The sequence below is a fragment of the Hippocampus comes genome, unplaced genomic scaffold (assembly GCF_001891065.2).
Source record: "Hippocampus comes isolate QL1 unplaced genomic scaffold, H_comes_QL1_v1.1 scaffold9, whole genome shotgun sequence".
Taxonomy (NCBI): domain Eukaryota; kingdom Metazoa; phylum Chordata; class Actinopteri; order Syngnathiformes; family Syngnathidae; genus Hippocampus; species Hippocampus comes.
In genome coordinates this window covers 3,566,881-3,580,175 of record NW_017805275.1, presented here as the reverse complement: position 1 = coordinate 3,580,175, position 13,295 = coordinate 3,566,881, and the positions used below count along the sequence as shown (strand labels likewise).

General features: G+C 42.7%; 1 protein-coding gene across 8 annotated transcripts in view; it reads left to right on the top strand.

Annotated features, from left to right (window-relative positions):
* The window catches only part of atrx (ATRX chromatin remodeler), a 48,240-nt gene extending 36,466 nt beyond the window's left edge, over positions 1-11,774 (top strand). For 6 of the 8 annotated variants that reach the window (XM_019869697.1, XM_019869693.1, XM_019869692.1 and 3 more), the window contains 5 exons: positions 3,963-4,112; positions 6,567-6,677; positions 8,785-8,880; positions 8,964-9,092; positions 10,458-11,774. In XM_019869697.1, coding sequence (XP_019725256.1) covers positions 3,963-4,112; positions 6,567-6,677; positions 8,785-8,880; positions 8,964-9,092; positions 10,458-10,679 — 708 coding nt within the window. In that variant the 3' untranslated portion in view covers positions 10,680-11,774. The remainder of the gene's footprint in view (positions 1-3,962; positions 4,113-6,566; positions 6,678-8,784; positions 8,881-8,963; positions 9,093-10,457) is intronic. The other 2 variants (XM_019869695.1, XM_019869696.1) reach the window with 1 other exon arrangement.
* Positions 11,775-13,295: the final 1,521 nt, after the last annotated feature.

Here is a 13,295-nt window from a genome sequence, read left to right as displayed (position 1 = left end):
AGGGGTGACATTCCCCGTCCCTAGAGCTAGCTTCTGTAGCTGAGGATCGGACCGCCAGGGTCCCTGCCTTCGGCTGCCGCCCAGCTCACACTGCACCCGACCCCTTTGGCCCCTCCCATGAGTGGTGAGCCCATGAGAAGAGAATTCTCTTCTGTTGACTTTTTAATGAGATAATTAGTCTGAAGACACCGATGATCAATACCGGGGTGGACACCGACTAGTACGCAAGTATTATCCTCCTCTCAGCAAAACACTTTGTTCGTTCCTCCGCCCAATGGCCGACTTGTAAACTGGGGGCAGTGCTGGATCTTGGCCAGGCAGGTTTTATGGCCACAGCTCTGTCATTGCGTTGCGCTATCATCTTCTTCCCGGGCGAGACCTCCGGTCCCTCCCCCCCCCCCCCCCGCCCCCTCTCTTTTAGGGAAATCTAAACACTCCAGTGCTTGCAAGTCATCATGCGCATCAATGAAAGTTACATTGTGTAGGTAGGAATTGATGAGTTTTGTGAAAAGCATTTCTCTCAAAGCCTGGTTGAGTCGAATTGAATTGTGGTGACTCCAGGTAGCCAAATGCATAACTCTACTTATTCCAACTTTTCTCCACAGGGAAGCCAGCGCTAGCACCGCCAAAAATCTGCAGATATCATGCTGAACAGTTTCCATCATCAATCTTTGTTAAGAGTTTTTCACCTTAGGTTGTGATAGCTCAATTGCGTCCAATGTGAAAAAGTGAAATACAACACCAGATAACCAAACGTATCCAAAAACGCAGACAGTGTTACTTACGCGCAGCTGTCTTAAACATTGGAGCGCCATAGCCATAACAAAAAAATGTCATGGTATTTTCCTCCAAGGTCAAATTGGTGTGCAGAAAACTCCATGGAGAGATGACGGAGCCAAGCTTCCATAAAACCGCATCAAGTTTTCTATTGAGTGCAAGCTGTATGGATTGGCCCCTGATCTAATAGTGTTTGAAAAGATGGTCTACATTTGTATTGATCCTTTGAGAGAGAGAGAGATATCAATTTTTTTTTTTTTTTTTTTTTGGAGGGGTGGAGGTGTCTCCTCAGTTTTGTTCCCAACATGTAGATATAATTAGAGTTTGTAGAACGTGATTTTTCTCTTGTTAATTGAGTGATTGCCAGGAAAAACAATTTTGGCATGTGTTCGTGGTGTAGATGGTAAAGTCCTAAGGGCGGTCTTGGCCTCCTCCTGTCAGGCACAGCTCCAGGTTTTAAGTGCATTTCTGCAGTGAAACTTGTTTAGCACTGTTTGCTAGCTGTGTGTGCGTATGTGAGTGCGTGTGTGTGTTTAACTCGTATGCAGCTGTGGGCGAGGGAGTTTTGACTGGCTGTGTTTAGCTATTACAAATATCTCGACCTCTTGCATTCCTGCTTATGGGATCTTGTCTTCGATCCCCTGTTGCTCACACACCTGTGCATTTTAAGCCACCACATCAAACTCTGTTATAAACTATCGTTGAAAAGGTCAAACAATTCATAAGGGGATGGCAATCGACATTTGATTTATTATAATTTTTCAAAATGGTGGAAATTGAAATGATGTGTTGGTGGTGTCAGCACAAAGCCCAGCAGCGTACGTCCTTTTATTATTAATGGAGACTTCAGAAGGCTCCTCCGATATGGCACTGAGCAGCCACGACAGAGACGTGTATACTGAGGTCTTACAAAATATACTGACCATGCACAATGCTAGTTTTTGTGTGATGTTTGAAGCTTTTTACTTTTCATCTATCTTTTACAGATGGATATATAGATTATGCATTTGGTATTTTACACAAGGTTTATTGTCATGGCAGTAAAAAAGTACATGTCACTTTAGCGGCTGGCTTAAAGTAATCACAATGAAGAAGTAAGGCACTTGTTTTCAACTTCAGAAGTTTCTAAATTGAATGAATTTTGCCTTCGTGGATTCTGAAGTTTATGCCGACAGGCGGTTAATTGCATCGGAGCTTTTTAAAGCTGAAGTCTATTGGCAACGTGCGCATGGATGCCCCGTGCCAGCTCGTAAAGGCCAAATGAGGTTCGCTTATGTCGACTCCCAAGTTTTCATCTCTCGTGATGTGAGGGCTGCATTACATCATTTGAATACCAGCATAAAAGACCTTTTCGTAACATGCATATATATATATATATATATATAAAAGCTTAAATTCTTTAAAAGGTCGCATACACTGATGAATTTCATTGTTAATCAGTCTTGTTTGGGGTTTTACAGTATTTAAAATATGAAGTTTTCGCTCGCCTGTCACTTCAGTCCATAAACATACATTTTCAAATGCCACAACTCCTTCACCCCACAGAAGTACCCACTCATATACCCCATATGCTCATTGAGTGGGTTCACTTACATCATTTTGCTCTGAGCATATGCCCACCCCGTGGCTCTCACTTTTCCACCTCTCCAGTAAAGCGAAAGGCTTTACCCTGCAGGTCCATCCGAAAGCCAAGAGGCTGGCTCAGGTTACTGACGATCATTAGTACCGGGTCACATTCGCGCACAGCTCACCAAAAGAAATGGACCGGACCACCCTAGAGCCGATGCTGGAGGGGAAATACAAGTCTATCCCAGCATGCACCTGGTTCCAGGGTGAGCATCTGTATTGTCATATGACCTCCAACACTGGTGACCATTTACCTTGAAAATGTTGAAAAATGCCACTCATTCAAATGCAGCTGTAATGGCCCACTCCGGCAAGGTCTTTGTCTGCTCAGGTTGGTGGCCTGAGTAGTTTTAACCGCGTGAATTCTGTGTGTATACAAGCTTCTCTGCTTGTCTTACATCTCTTAATTTGAGAGATCCAGTTTCACCGTGTCTGGCCCACTGTTTATTTTCTCTCTTATTCTGTACAGATTTGCAATCACTGTCTCCTTTCATCCTACTGTGTGTCTGTTTTGTATTCCCGCTTGCATTGCACCAGTGACATCTATGATTAATTTGCATCGCATACTTCACACTCATTGTCAGAGTTCAGTGGTAGCTGGACAATGGAGGGGGGAGCATGATGGAACCCCTGTGTGAACTGGCTTGTATGGAGGTTAATGATGCAGCCATCGTATGACGTCTCCGCTTTCAAAAAATTCCACTTTAATGTAAAGCTCAGCCAGGAAGGACAAAGCACAGCCCTCTGCAACAAGAGTAATTTGAGCCATGTTTGTGGACATGGAGTCTGGCACTGCTTGACTAATTTTATTCGGGTATTGCACTAAATAATAGTGTTGTCATGGAAAATGAAGTTCTTTAACCTCTGCCAACAAAGCATGTTCTGTTTACTTCCGTAAAACATGCAACAAGGAGGTTTTGTTTTTGCCAGTTTGTATCTGTGGAAAAGCAAGAAGAAAAAAAAAATTGCCATTCCACGTGTATGGCACAAATCAAGGAATGTAAACAATTTCCGTGTCGATCCTGATAGAGCCAAGGCTCAGTCAGTTGCTACCTCCACCTCCAGGACTGGAGTAGAATAGCATCATCCATAACTTCATAATGGCAAGACCAGTGGTTCTTAACCTTGTTAGAGGTATTGAACCCAACCGGTTCATATGCACATTCACCGAACCCTTCATTAGTGAAAAATAAAGAGTATATTTTTTTTTACTAATTCAAGACATAAAACCACATTTATTAAAACCAGAAAAAAATGTAAACGCACTTAGTATACGTTTTTTCATTGTGGACAAATTGAGCCAGTCAGTGATGGCCAAGCGGGCGTGTCATAACTAATTGACATGTTGATTCGGGTGTGCCTTAACCTCCATGGCAGAGGTTCCGTCGAACCCCTGAGACTGATTCACCGAACCCCTGGGGTTCGATCAAACCCAGGTTAAGAACCATGGGACTAGACCATTAATTACTGGTGTGTCTGGGGTGTTGAGCGCCCGCAATGATGACTTAAAAGTCCTCCCTTTGACACGTTGCCTCGTTTTGTCACTCTGGCCTCTGTAGGACCTCTTCCTGGCTGAGTTGCTCCAGACCCACAAGGACCAGATTGTGTGCTATCATGAGCACGACTCTCTGCTGGACCACAAGGAGGAGGAGGCCCTGAGCGAGGAGGATCGCAAAGCAGCCTGGGCTGAATATGAAGCAGAGAAGAAGGTAAGTGTGACGTGCACTGCATCATATGTTTGAGAACATTCAGCTGTCATCTAAAGTAAGCTATACTTACGTGTTTGTCAAGGAGCTTTGTATTTCCAATTAGTTGCAGTTAATACAAGTCACTGGAGTGCTGTAGAAGGCAGTCTAATTTCTTCTTCATTTCTCCCATCACACAGAAAGCCATTAGTGACAAATGCAAGCATATTTGATTGAATTTATTACCCTGTTGGGGGACACCTTAGCTGAATGTGTTCGAGCCTTTTACGAGATGACGGTTCCGCCACCTGCCGATGTCCATCCACAACAGGCTTGTCTCGTGTTCACACTAGCCTTTTGTGGCCAGTCCTTGCAACTCCTCTCCTCTCCTCTTCCCTCCTGTCCCGTCTTTTTATCGGTCGAATCAAAGGGCTGTGTGTGTGTGTGTGTGTGTGTGTGTGTGTGTGTGTGTGTGTGTGTGTGTGTGTGTGTGTGTGTGTGTGTGTGTGTGTGTGTGTGTGTGTGAGAAGCGTTGATGGTGCAAGTGAGCGTGAGTAGGTCTCCCCTCTCCTCATGTAATCCTAGATTCTAATTCATTCTAATGATTATTTTTCCAACACACTCTCCCTCCTCTGCCCCCTGTGTGCCATAAGCGGCTTTTCCCTGAGCCTGTCTGCCTGTCAGGAGAACACAGGGTTTTCCACTCACAGGGGAAACAATGGCACTGAGGTCCAGTGGTCGTCTTTCAATTGCTTCTGCAGCTTTGCGATGAGTCCTGCAAAAAAAAAAAAAAAGGTCCCTGTAAAGTGAAAATAAAAATGTGTTGTAAATTGAACACGAAACAGAGAAGAGTTGTTCACAGCCATGTCAAATTTGAATAATTTAAGAACAGCACCCCCCAAAATGCAGCCTTTGTAATTTAAAAACTGCATTCCACTACATTGCAATGTTGATTTGAATTCAGGTATTCGTTCAGCCCTAGTGTAATGTTTTTAAAACAAATCTCAGAATTCACTTCACAGGATCTCTTTGGAGAAATGGTGAACATTAAGTCACCCTAAATCTGCAGTTAAAAAAATAAAATAAAAGGATAAAAGCGTGAGAAAGTGACCTGATGCCCATAGCTAGTTTGAAGCTTTTGAAGCTTCATCTCTTGTAGAATGTCTCCACAATACAGTCAAACCTCTTTTCAACGTACCCTGTTTGTTTGCACCCCATAATGTTCACATTTCAAAGTCCTGATTTCATATAGTTAATTTTCTGCTTGCCGATTTTTGCTTACAAACGTACACCTTTTATAATGTAAACTTTGTTATAATGGCCAGATTTTTCCCACAAAATAGTAAAAATGCCTTCGTTACAACGAGCCGTGGGAAGCTAACTGCCGCCGCAACCTTGCAAATGAACAAAATGTACAGCGCGAGATTTCCCTTCGTTGCTTAGTAACGCAACTTATCGGATCATGCATTGTTGTACTTCTGGAGGCACGACGCGGACATGAGCACATATTCTGAAAACGTCTGGTAAACGGATGCGAATCTCGCTGTCTGTGAAGGCTGAAGTTGTCACTCACTTTTGAAAGTGAATCTCCCAGACGAAGCTCAGATGACACTACAAATTTGGCAAAGTCGGCGATTTTGACAATCATCCGTATCAGCAACAAAATCGTGGCAGAGTTTGACACCAACAGATTGAAAGATGATCATAAATGGCTTCGGGCCCAGCATGTCCTGAACTGGAGAAGGCACTTTTCATTTGCTGACTAAATATTTTTTTCGTACTATATCCACGTATTTGTAATTGACATGTTTATACTGAATCACATGTTCATGTTTTTACATCTCTGAATGTTGATCCTGTATTATACATCATAGTTGGCGGCCATGTTATTGGAAATGGTTACAACGAACAACCATTATCACATAGAGATTCGTTATGTCCCAAGGAGTACGTTGTAACAAGGTTTGACTGTATGTGGAAAATTGATGGCAACCATGGATTTGTGTGTGTGTGTGTGTGTGTGTGTGTGTGTGTGTGTGTGTGTGTGTGTGTGTGTGTGCGTGCGTGCGTGCGTGCGTGCGTGCGTGCGCGTGGGTGTGGGTGTTTGTGTGTGCGCGCGCAGTTTCGTTGTGCACACTTGTCTCTCACCAGGTCTATACGGAACCCCCACCACACACACACACACACACACACACACACACACACACACAGGATGGCCAGATTACAGGGCGTAAGAGAACCATCTGCAACAGAGTTTCAATTACACACAGACATTGGAATCCTGCTGGCCTTTACTGGGGCATGACCGTGTGCCTCACACATACACACACACACTTATGTTGTCATTCTATCTATCTAGCTATCTATCTGTCTGTCTGTCTGTTTTGTTCGTGCAACAAAAGTAGGATGATAGTCATCCGTCATATTAAAGTAAACCAGTGTCACGCTTATTCAAGACTGTTGTCTTTGCTCCCTCAGGGACTGACCATGAGGACCAATTACCAGGCACACCCCCAAATGGGCGCCTCCACCATATTCTCCCACTACAACATGGCGGCTTTGGCCACCATGACCAACCAGCAGCTGGAGGTAAGTAATGAGCTCCACATGCCCCTCTCCCCTCTCCTGCCTCCCACTCACTGACCCCCCCACCAGCATGTCGCACCACATTCCTCAGTCCACGCCGCTAATTGTGACAACAGTCATGCAGCCGGCTAGCCCAGCTCAGCGCCCCCCCCCCCGTCACATCGTAATGCCTCGTGTCTGGGCCAGCAGGTATTTATACATGCTGGCACATCTGACTAAAGTAGCGAGGAAGATCAGCGGGGATAGCAGATGGCTAAAAATATTTAGGCTGGTTTCAATTATTATAATCATAGTGCGATATACAAATAAAGTTCCTGGGCGATACGATCACTCATTGATGACGTGATCACACAATATAGACCGCAACAGTTTCATGTCTCCTTCCAAACACCTCCTTAAATTGAACTCTTTGGCACATGGAGTTCCACCCATGTGAGGATTCCTGTCGTCCCTGTAACACGGTCTAATCAAAACAGTTCAATTATTTGGTGGTTTCTGTGGAAACGCTTTTCAGACCCGCTTGCAAGATGTAGGAAATCACCAAGCCGGGCCTTTAGACCAGGGCTTCCCAAACCAAGTGGAGGACGGAACTTGGTTTTGGCAATGCTCCATTTAACCGTTGGGAACGCTGCACTTTGGAATTTTAGTCACGCTCTTCAACTAAGTCGCCAAAGTTTCAGTTCCGAACCATTTAACACGTGCCGCAGTGGTCACAGATGGAAGACAAATTAGCGTCAATAAACTACCAAAATATGTCATCCATTTGATGCTTCATGTAAACAGTCCAAAAATAACACATATGAATATGTGGCTCAAATATGTACAGGAGGGTTCAAAAGTCGGGCTGCACTAGAGCTCAACGTTAATTAAATTCCAATTGACAATCGCAAAGAAGTCTAATGTAATTTTCAAATTGAAAAGGCTGCAATATGGGGAAGGAGAACAATCTTCTCTATTTCGGTCAGTCGGTATGCTTTATTCTCAGTATTTTTTAACACATGTATATTTTATCATTGCAAATTCAACTGCAATGTTATCGTAATGACATTATTTCTCAAAATCGTTCCGCCCTAATATACACTACCAGTCAAAAGTCCTGGCGCACTTTCTTGTTGGCCAACATTATGCATTTATATTTCTTTTCAAATAACACTGGCCATTAATTTAAGCCAACAGCTACAGACATTACCGGAAGTCAAATGATTCAGCAAAGGTTCAACACAAATGGCCTGATATTTATCTTGTCTGACTTCAACTACTGTTTAATGTGCTACTTATCGCAGTTGTCTGTAAAGATAATTAAAACAAAATGAATGATGGTTCATAAAATTGAACTTGATCGAACTCTTAAAGCAACTCTATACCTACTTTTTCGCCTTTGCATATGCAGATGTTGCAATTACTTTTGTGAGGCGGTGCTAGAAAGTGAACATGTTTTTCGAGATGAAGTGTACATAGAAAGATTATTTAGTTCGGGTTTAGACTGTGACACTGCAAGCCCAAATCGACACCGCTCTGACATCGAAAGTCATTATTGGGCTTGTGACTGCATGCCACATCAACGGGGGGGCTCTCGGGTCGTTTCATCCAATCAGAAGTGTAACTATGACACAAAACGACGAGGGGTCATTACCACACGTTGTGCATTTTCGACATGTCATGTTATCATCTCAGCCGCAAGTGTTTTCTGATCGACTAAACAGTTCCATGATGTCTTGCGTTGTTTCCAAGAAGAAAAAAAAAACACAAAGCACCCACCGACTGCCTCAAGTTCTGAAGCGGTTACGTTTCAACAATGTGCAGTGAATTAAATGACTTGTTGCTGGAAGTGCAGCGAGTAGATGATACAGTAAATCTTGTGGGCTCTAACAACCAAATGAGCTCATAATAACTTCAGAGCTGAATAATCCTCTGTGGTTTTGTCGCTATAAACAATGCTTGATGACATTAATCGTTTCAGTCCATGTTATTTGCACTATGCAACACTCGAAGTGGTCCCGCCGTTGCGTTGGGGTTGGAGGGGGGGGCGGGGGGGCGGGCTCTCCTGCTCGTGATGCTAATGAAATAAAGGCGGCGTTTCAATTGTTCGTCCATCTTCATTTACCAATAGGAGCTTATCAACCAAGGGCGACTGAAGGTCATCGAGGCAACAAATGCGTTGAAGAATTTCCAGAGAGAGTCACTGGAGGATGCTATCGGCAGAATTGTAAGTGCAGAAAGTTTCCACTGGCTTAAGATCATCCCGCGGTTGGGGACGGTGTTTGACATCAACCTGTAAATTGTCCACAGTGGGAAGAGAACCCCACTCTGACTGAGAACCAGGTCCAGGCTTTGGCTATGGGCCGAATGGCCACTCTGGAAATAGAGGCCAAACGCAGAGAAGCTGTTTACAGAGAAACTCTCACCATGCAGCAGTCGGTACGACAACATTGCACTGATGGTGTTTTAGCGATGTGCATCAGCCGATATTTTCCCTTTTTAAATCCGCATTTTTTTTCGGGTGGGGTGGGGGGTTGCCCATTTTTACACAAGACATACATCATGACATTCAAACTAATCGCCAGATTTCTTTCCAATTTCCTCTCTATGTTGTAAAGTTAAACACATAATAAAAGACGATGTAATGTAAGACATTCAGTTTTCTGCCAAATGTCGGACTCGGCATCAGCCTTCAAAAACCATTGTGGTCAGGCCCTATCTCACAAGATTTAAAGCTACAGGTCCTGAAGCTAGAACACGCAACCAGGAAGAACATTTTTTCCAAGAACTTCAGTCTCATGTCTACCGCTACACAAGTATTGTGAAAAAACGATGTCGACTCCAAACAAAGCTGTCTCCAGACCAGTTATTAGAGTTTGGGATTTTTGATTGTAGTTTTTTTTATTTTTTATTATTATTATTACATTTTTACTCCCCCCCCCATTCAGTTTTAATGAGTTTTTAAAGTGGGTTTATTCAATCTTATATTTTCATTTTTCAAAAATACTTTGTTTTAGTTTAATTATTAGTTTTACTTGTTTTATATATATATTTGTTATATCTATCTAGATAGATAGATAGATAGATAGATAGATAGATAGATGGAGCATTTGTTCATTGCATTTTGTACTGCCTACTACTACTACAATGAGCAAATTGTATTGTATTGCAGGATTAAAAAAAAAGGTTAACTAAATATTGTGAAAGAAATGTGAACTACTATTCCAAAATGACGGTTTGGCCTTCCTTCTCCTGTACAAATGTACAGCAATAACAAAATAAATACATTTAAAATGAACCCTGAAAGCCTGTGTATGATATTAATTGACAAAAATTAAAATGGACATTCTTATTTTAATTATAGTCTTTTTTTTTTTTTTTTTTAATATATCAACGTAAGTTCTAGTTTGATTTTTTTTTTTTTTTAAGTACTCTCGTCTTCATTGTATTCTGTGAAAGGAAATGTTTTTTTTTTTTTTCCTTCAATTTTAGTTGGTTCATTAGTTTTTGTTAAACAAAATAACCTTCCGGTGGTTTTAAAATAAATAACTGAAAGTTACATTTGCAGACTTCCAGACAGTGAAGTAGTTTAGAAAAAGGGCTCAAAAGTGGTGGCGCACCTCAATGTCACACTCGAATATTTCGTTTTAGCATAATGGATTGCAAGTGCTTTTCAATGATCGAAAAGCAGTGTTGACACATGGAAAAAAAACATACAACGAAAAAAAAAATTTTTTTCTTAACTACCCATGTTTATTCCAGCCCCATCACGATTATTAATATTATTATTATTTCTCTTGTCAGCTGATGATGTACGTCCAGAAGGTGGTAAACAACAGGAAGGTCCAAGAGCAACAGCTGGCCATGGCCAACCAGACCAGCCTCCTGAACATGGCTCTGCAGAATGGCATGCTGGGAGGAAACAGGCTCAGCCAAATGGACCTGCTGGGCCTTTACCAGCAGCTACATGGAATGAATCCCCATGCCGCTATGGGCAAGAATCCCGGGCCATCGAAGGGCCTGTAGGTTGCACCAGATCTCTGGTACCGAGTGGGCCCAGCACAAGCCGGACCGCTCCATCTTTATGGGTCAGACGAGAGCCCAAAAAGAAGGTGGAGGCTCGACCGCTATCCACCTGGGTCATAATTCCGTCGTCGACCGGGACCCGGCGGAGCCTGATGTAAAAATGACTGTTTGAAAGGGGTCTATTTGGGGAAACTCGTCAGAAATACAAAGTGTATATACCGCCTTAATGTTATTCAAGTTCTATATCTTCATTTTTCATGTATTTAAAGTCAAGTCAGTTATAGTTTGTTTAGCTGCGCTTGAAAGCGCTGCATTCTTTCCCCTCCTTAAAAGAGGGTTTCATTGATGTTTAAACACCGTTTTTTATACCGGTACACTTTTAAAACCCCAATGGGACCAGTATGGTTGGTGACAACCAGTAGATTCCTCCACCAATCAGATGAAATGACGTCTCCATTAAAAAAAAAATGATGGCCTTACATGAGTTGAAAATGAAGTCCCCCCCCCCCATTGGGTTTTAATTGTTTCTCTTAAAACATGGCTGGTCTTGGAATGCTTGTGTTGTTCAAAACTTACTGCTGGTCCCTGTGACCTTTTTTATTTTTAGCATTGTCATTCTCACTGTTGGCGTGATGTCTAGCATAGCACTGTGCGTTCTCATCGTTACGTTCCACTTGTTGGTCCCCAGCGGCCTGGTGACTGACTGGCTCTCACAAAGCACAACCGGTCCAGCTGATGCTCCAGTCTAGTTTGGAGGCTTGAATATGCGTGCGTGTCTGCAGGCTGGCTTTGTGACACCTCAGTTTCACCTGGCAGCTTTTTGGGATAACGTGCTGCTTGTTCTTTGACACGTTCTGCTCCAAACTGGCAGTGCCGTTGACGAGGGGTTTTGTGGGGCGAGACGAGTCTGTTGTCTCTCCATGATTCCCGTGTTTGCACAAGGTGTATTTCATATATGTGTAGACTGTTTTTGCCCTCTTAAGAATGTTCTTATGTTAGTAAATAAATACACCACCATTTGCCATGATGATCTAATCTGCTATTATCTTGTTAAGTATTTAATATAACATTTAATAAAGTGACCAAAAGAATGAATATATCCCGCTTTTGACTCTTTATTGCGTGCGTTGTGTACACGTGCTTTGTACATCTGCCTTACACATTCAAGATCTTGAATCTTGGCTCAGTCTTTGCTATGTGAAGTTTGCATGTTTTCCCAATGATCAATCAACCCTTACTTATATAGCATTTTTCATACAGGACAAAAAAACAAAATACAACTCAAAAGTGATTTCCCTGAGTTAAAACCAACTCTGAACCTCATCGTTCCACTTTAAAATGTATCAAGATACACATTGAATTGGAGAGAGGAATCTTTGAAGTGCCACATTCACTCCAGACAAGAAATGTTAAACAACAAGAAACTTGGTCCATCATACCCTCTCGAACTGAACCCTACCATATCAAATCATACCCTCTTGCTCTTTATCCAAATGAATTCTCTGGGTTATCTGAAATATAAAGAAATAAATGAGAAATAAATGTTATAACCTTAGATGTATTGAATGTACTTTTTATTTCTCCCATGTATGGAGACATGGGATTCTCTCTCTCTCTCTCTCTCTATATATATATATATATATATATATATTCAATATTCAAACGGTATAATGTGATTACTTAGATTCCTTCAATTCAACAACAGCAATATAAAAAAAAGCAGCCTTTAGCAGATTTTGTTGTGCTTGACCTTAATTTGGATTTCGAGCTTCTGGTTAGTTGTCTTTTAGGTGAACAAGTTCACCACTCCCATCCCTTCTTTTCTTTCATCTCTTTTCCCTTCACCATGTATTGTTTTCATTTCTGTGCCTGCCAGGGTTTTTCCCCTTCACGTCTTTGACTTTTCCATCTCCTCTCCTCCCCTCCTGGGGCAGGAGTTGGGCGGGGGTTGATCATGCTCTCGCCTCGCCACTCACAGATATCTGCCAGTGGAGGAGCATTACAACTATTGCAGATGTTGATCCCGTCCCCCCAGACGAACGGCGCTGCAGTTTTCTCGGCACATCCCCGCTGCTGGACCGGGCAGCCGGCAGCTGTTTCTGTCCATTGTGTGTAGACGACACTCAAGTTGAGTCTGTGGGCCCCCCCACAACCCAACAGCCGATCACTACCCGAATCCACACTGATGTGTAAAGCCAATTATGAGTTTGGATCCAGTTGCATGAGGAATCTGATTTAGTACGGTGGATAAGGCTGACTAAGAGTGTACTGTTGAGCCAGCGGGGCTTGTGCACTTAACTTGCTGAAGGCTTTATGGGGGCAAATTGGCCTGGGAGTCAACGTGTTCTCTTCTGCGAAACTAGATCTGCCGCAAATTCTTTTTATACAACATTCCCGTCGTCTGTCAGACGGGAAGACAATTGTTTATCGTTTGCGACGTGGACCCGAAACTTTTCAGATCAAGTAAACCCGACTGAAATTCCTTTACACTTTGTGTGGATGGTGTTCTTTTGTATGTATGGTGGAACCTCCATTTAACAGACTAAATGGGGGAAGGGGTCCTCCGTTAGAGCCGATTGTCCGTTACACCAGTCCTTTTTTTTCGTGGCCTATAAA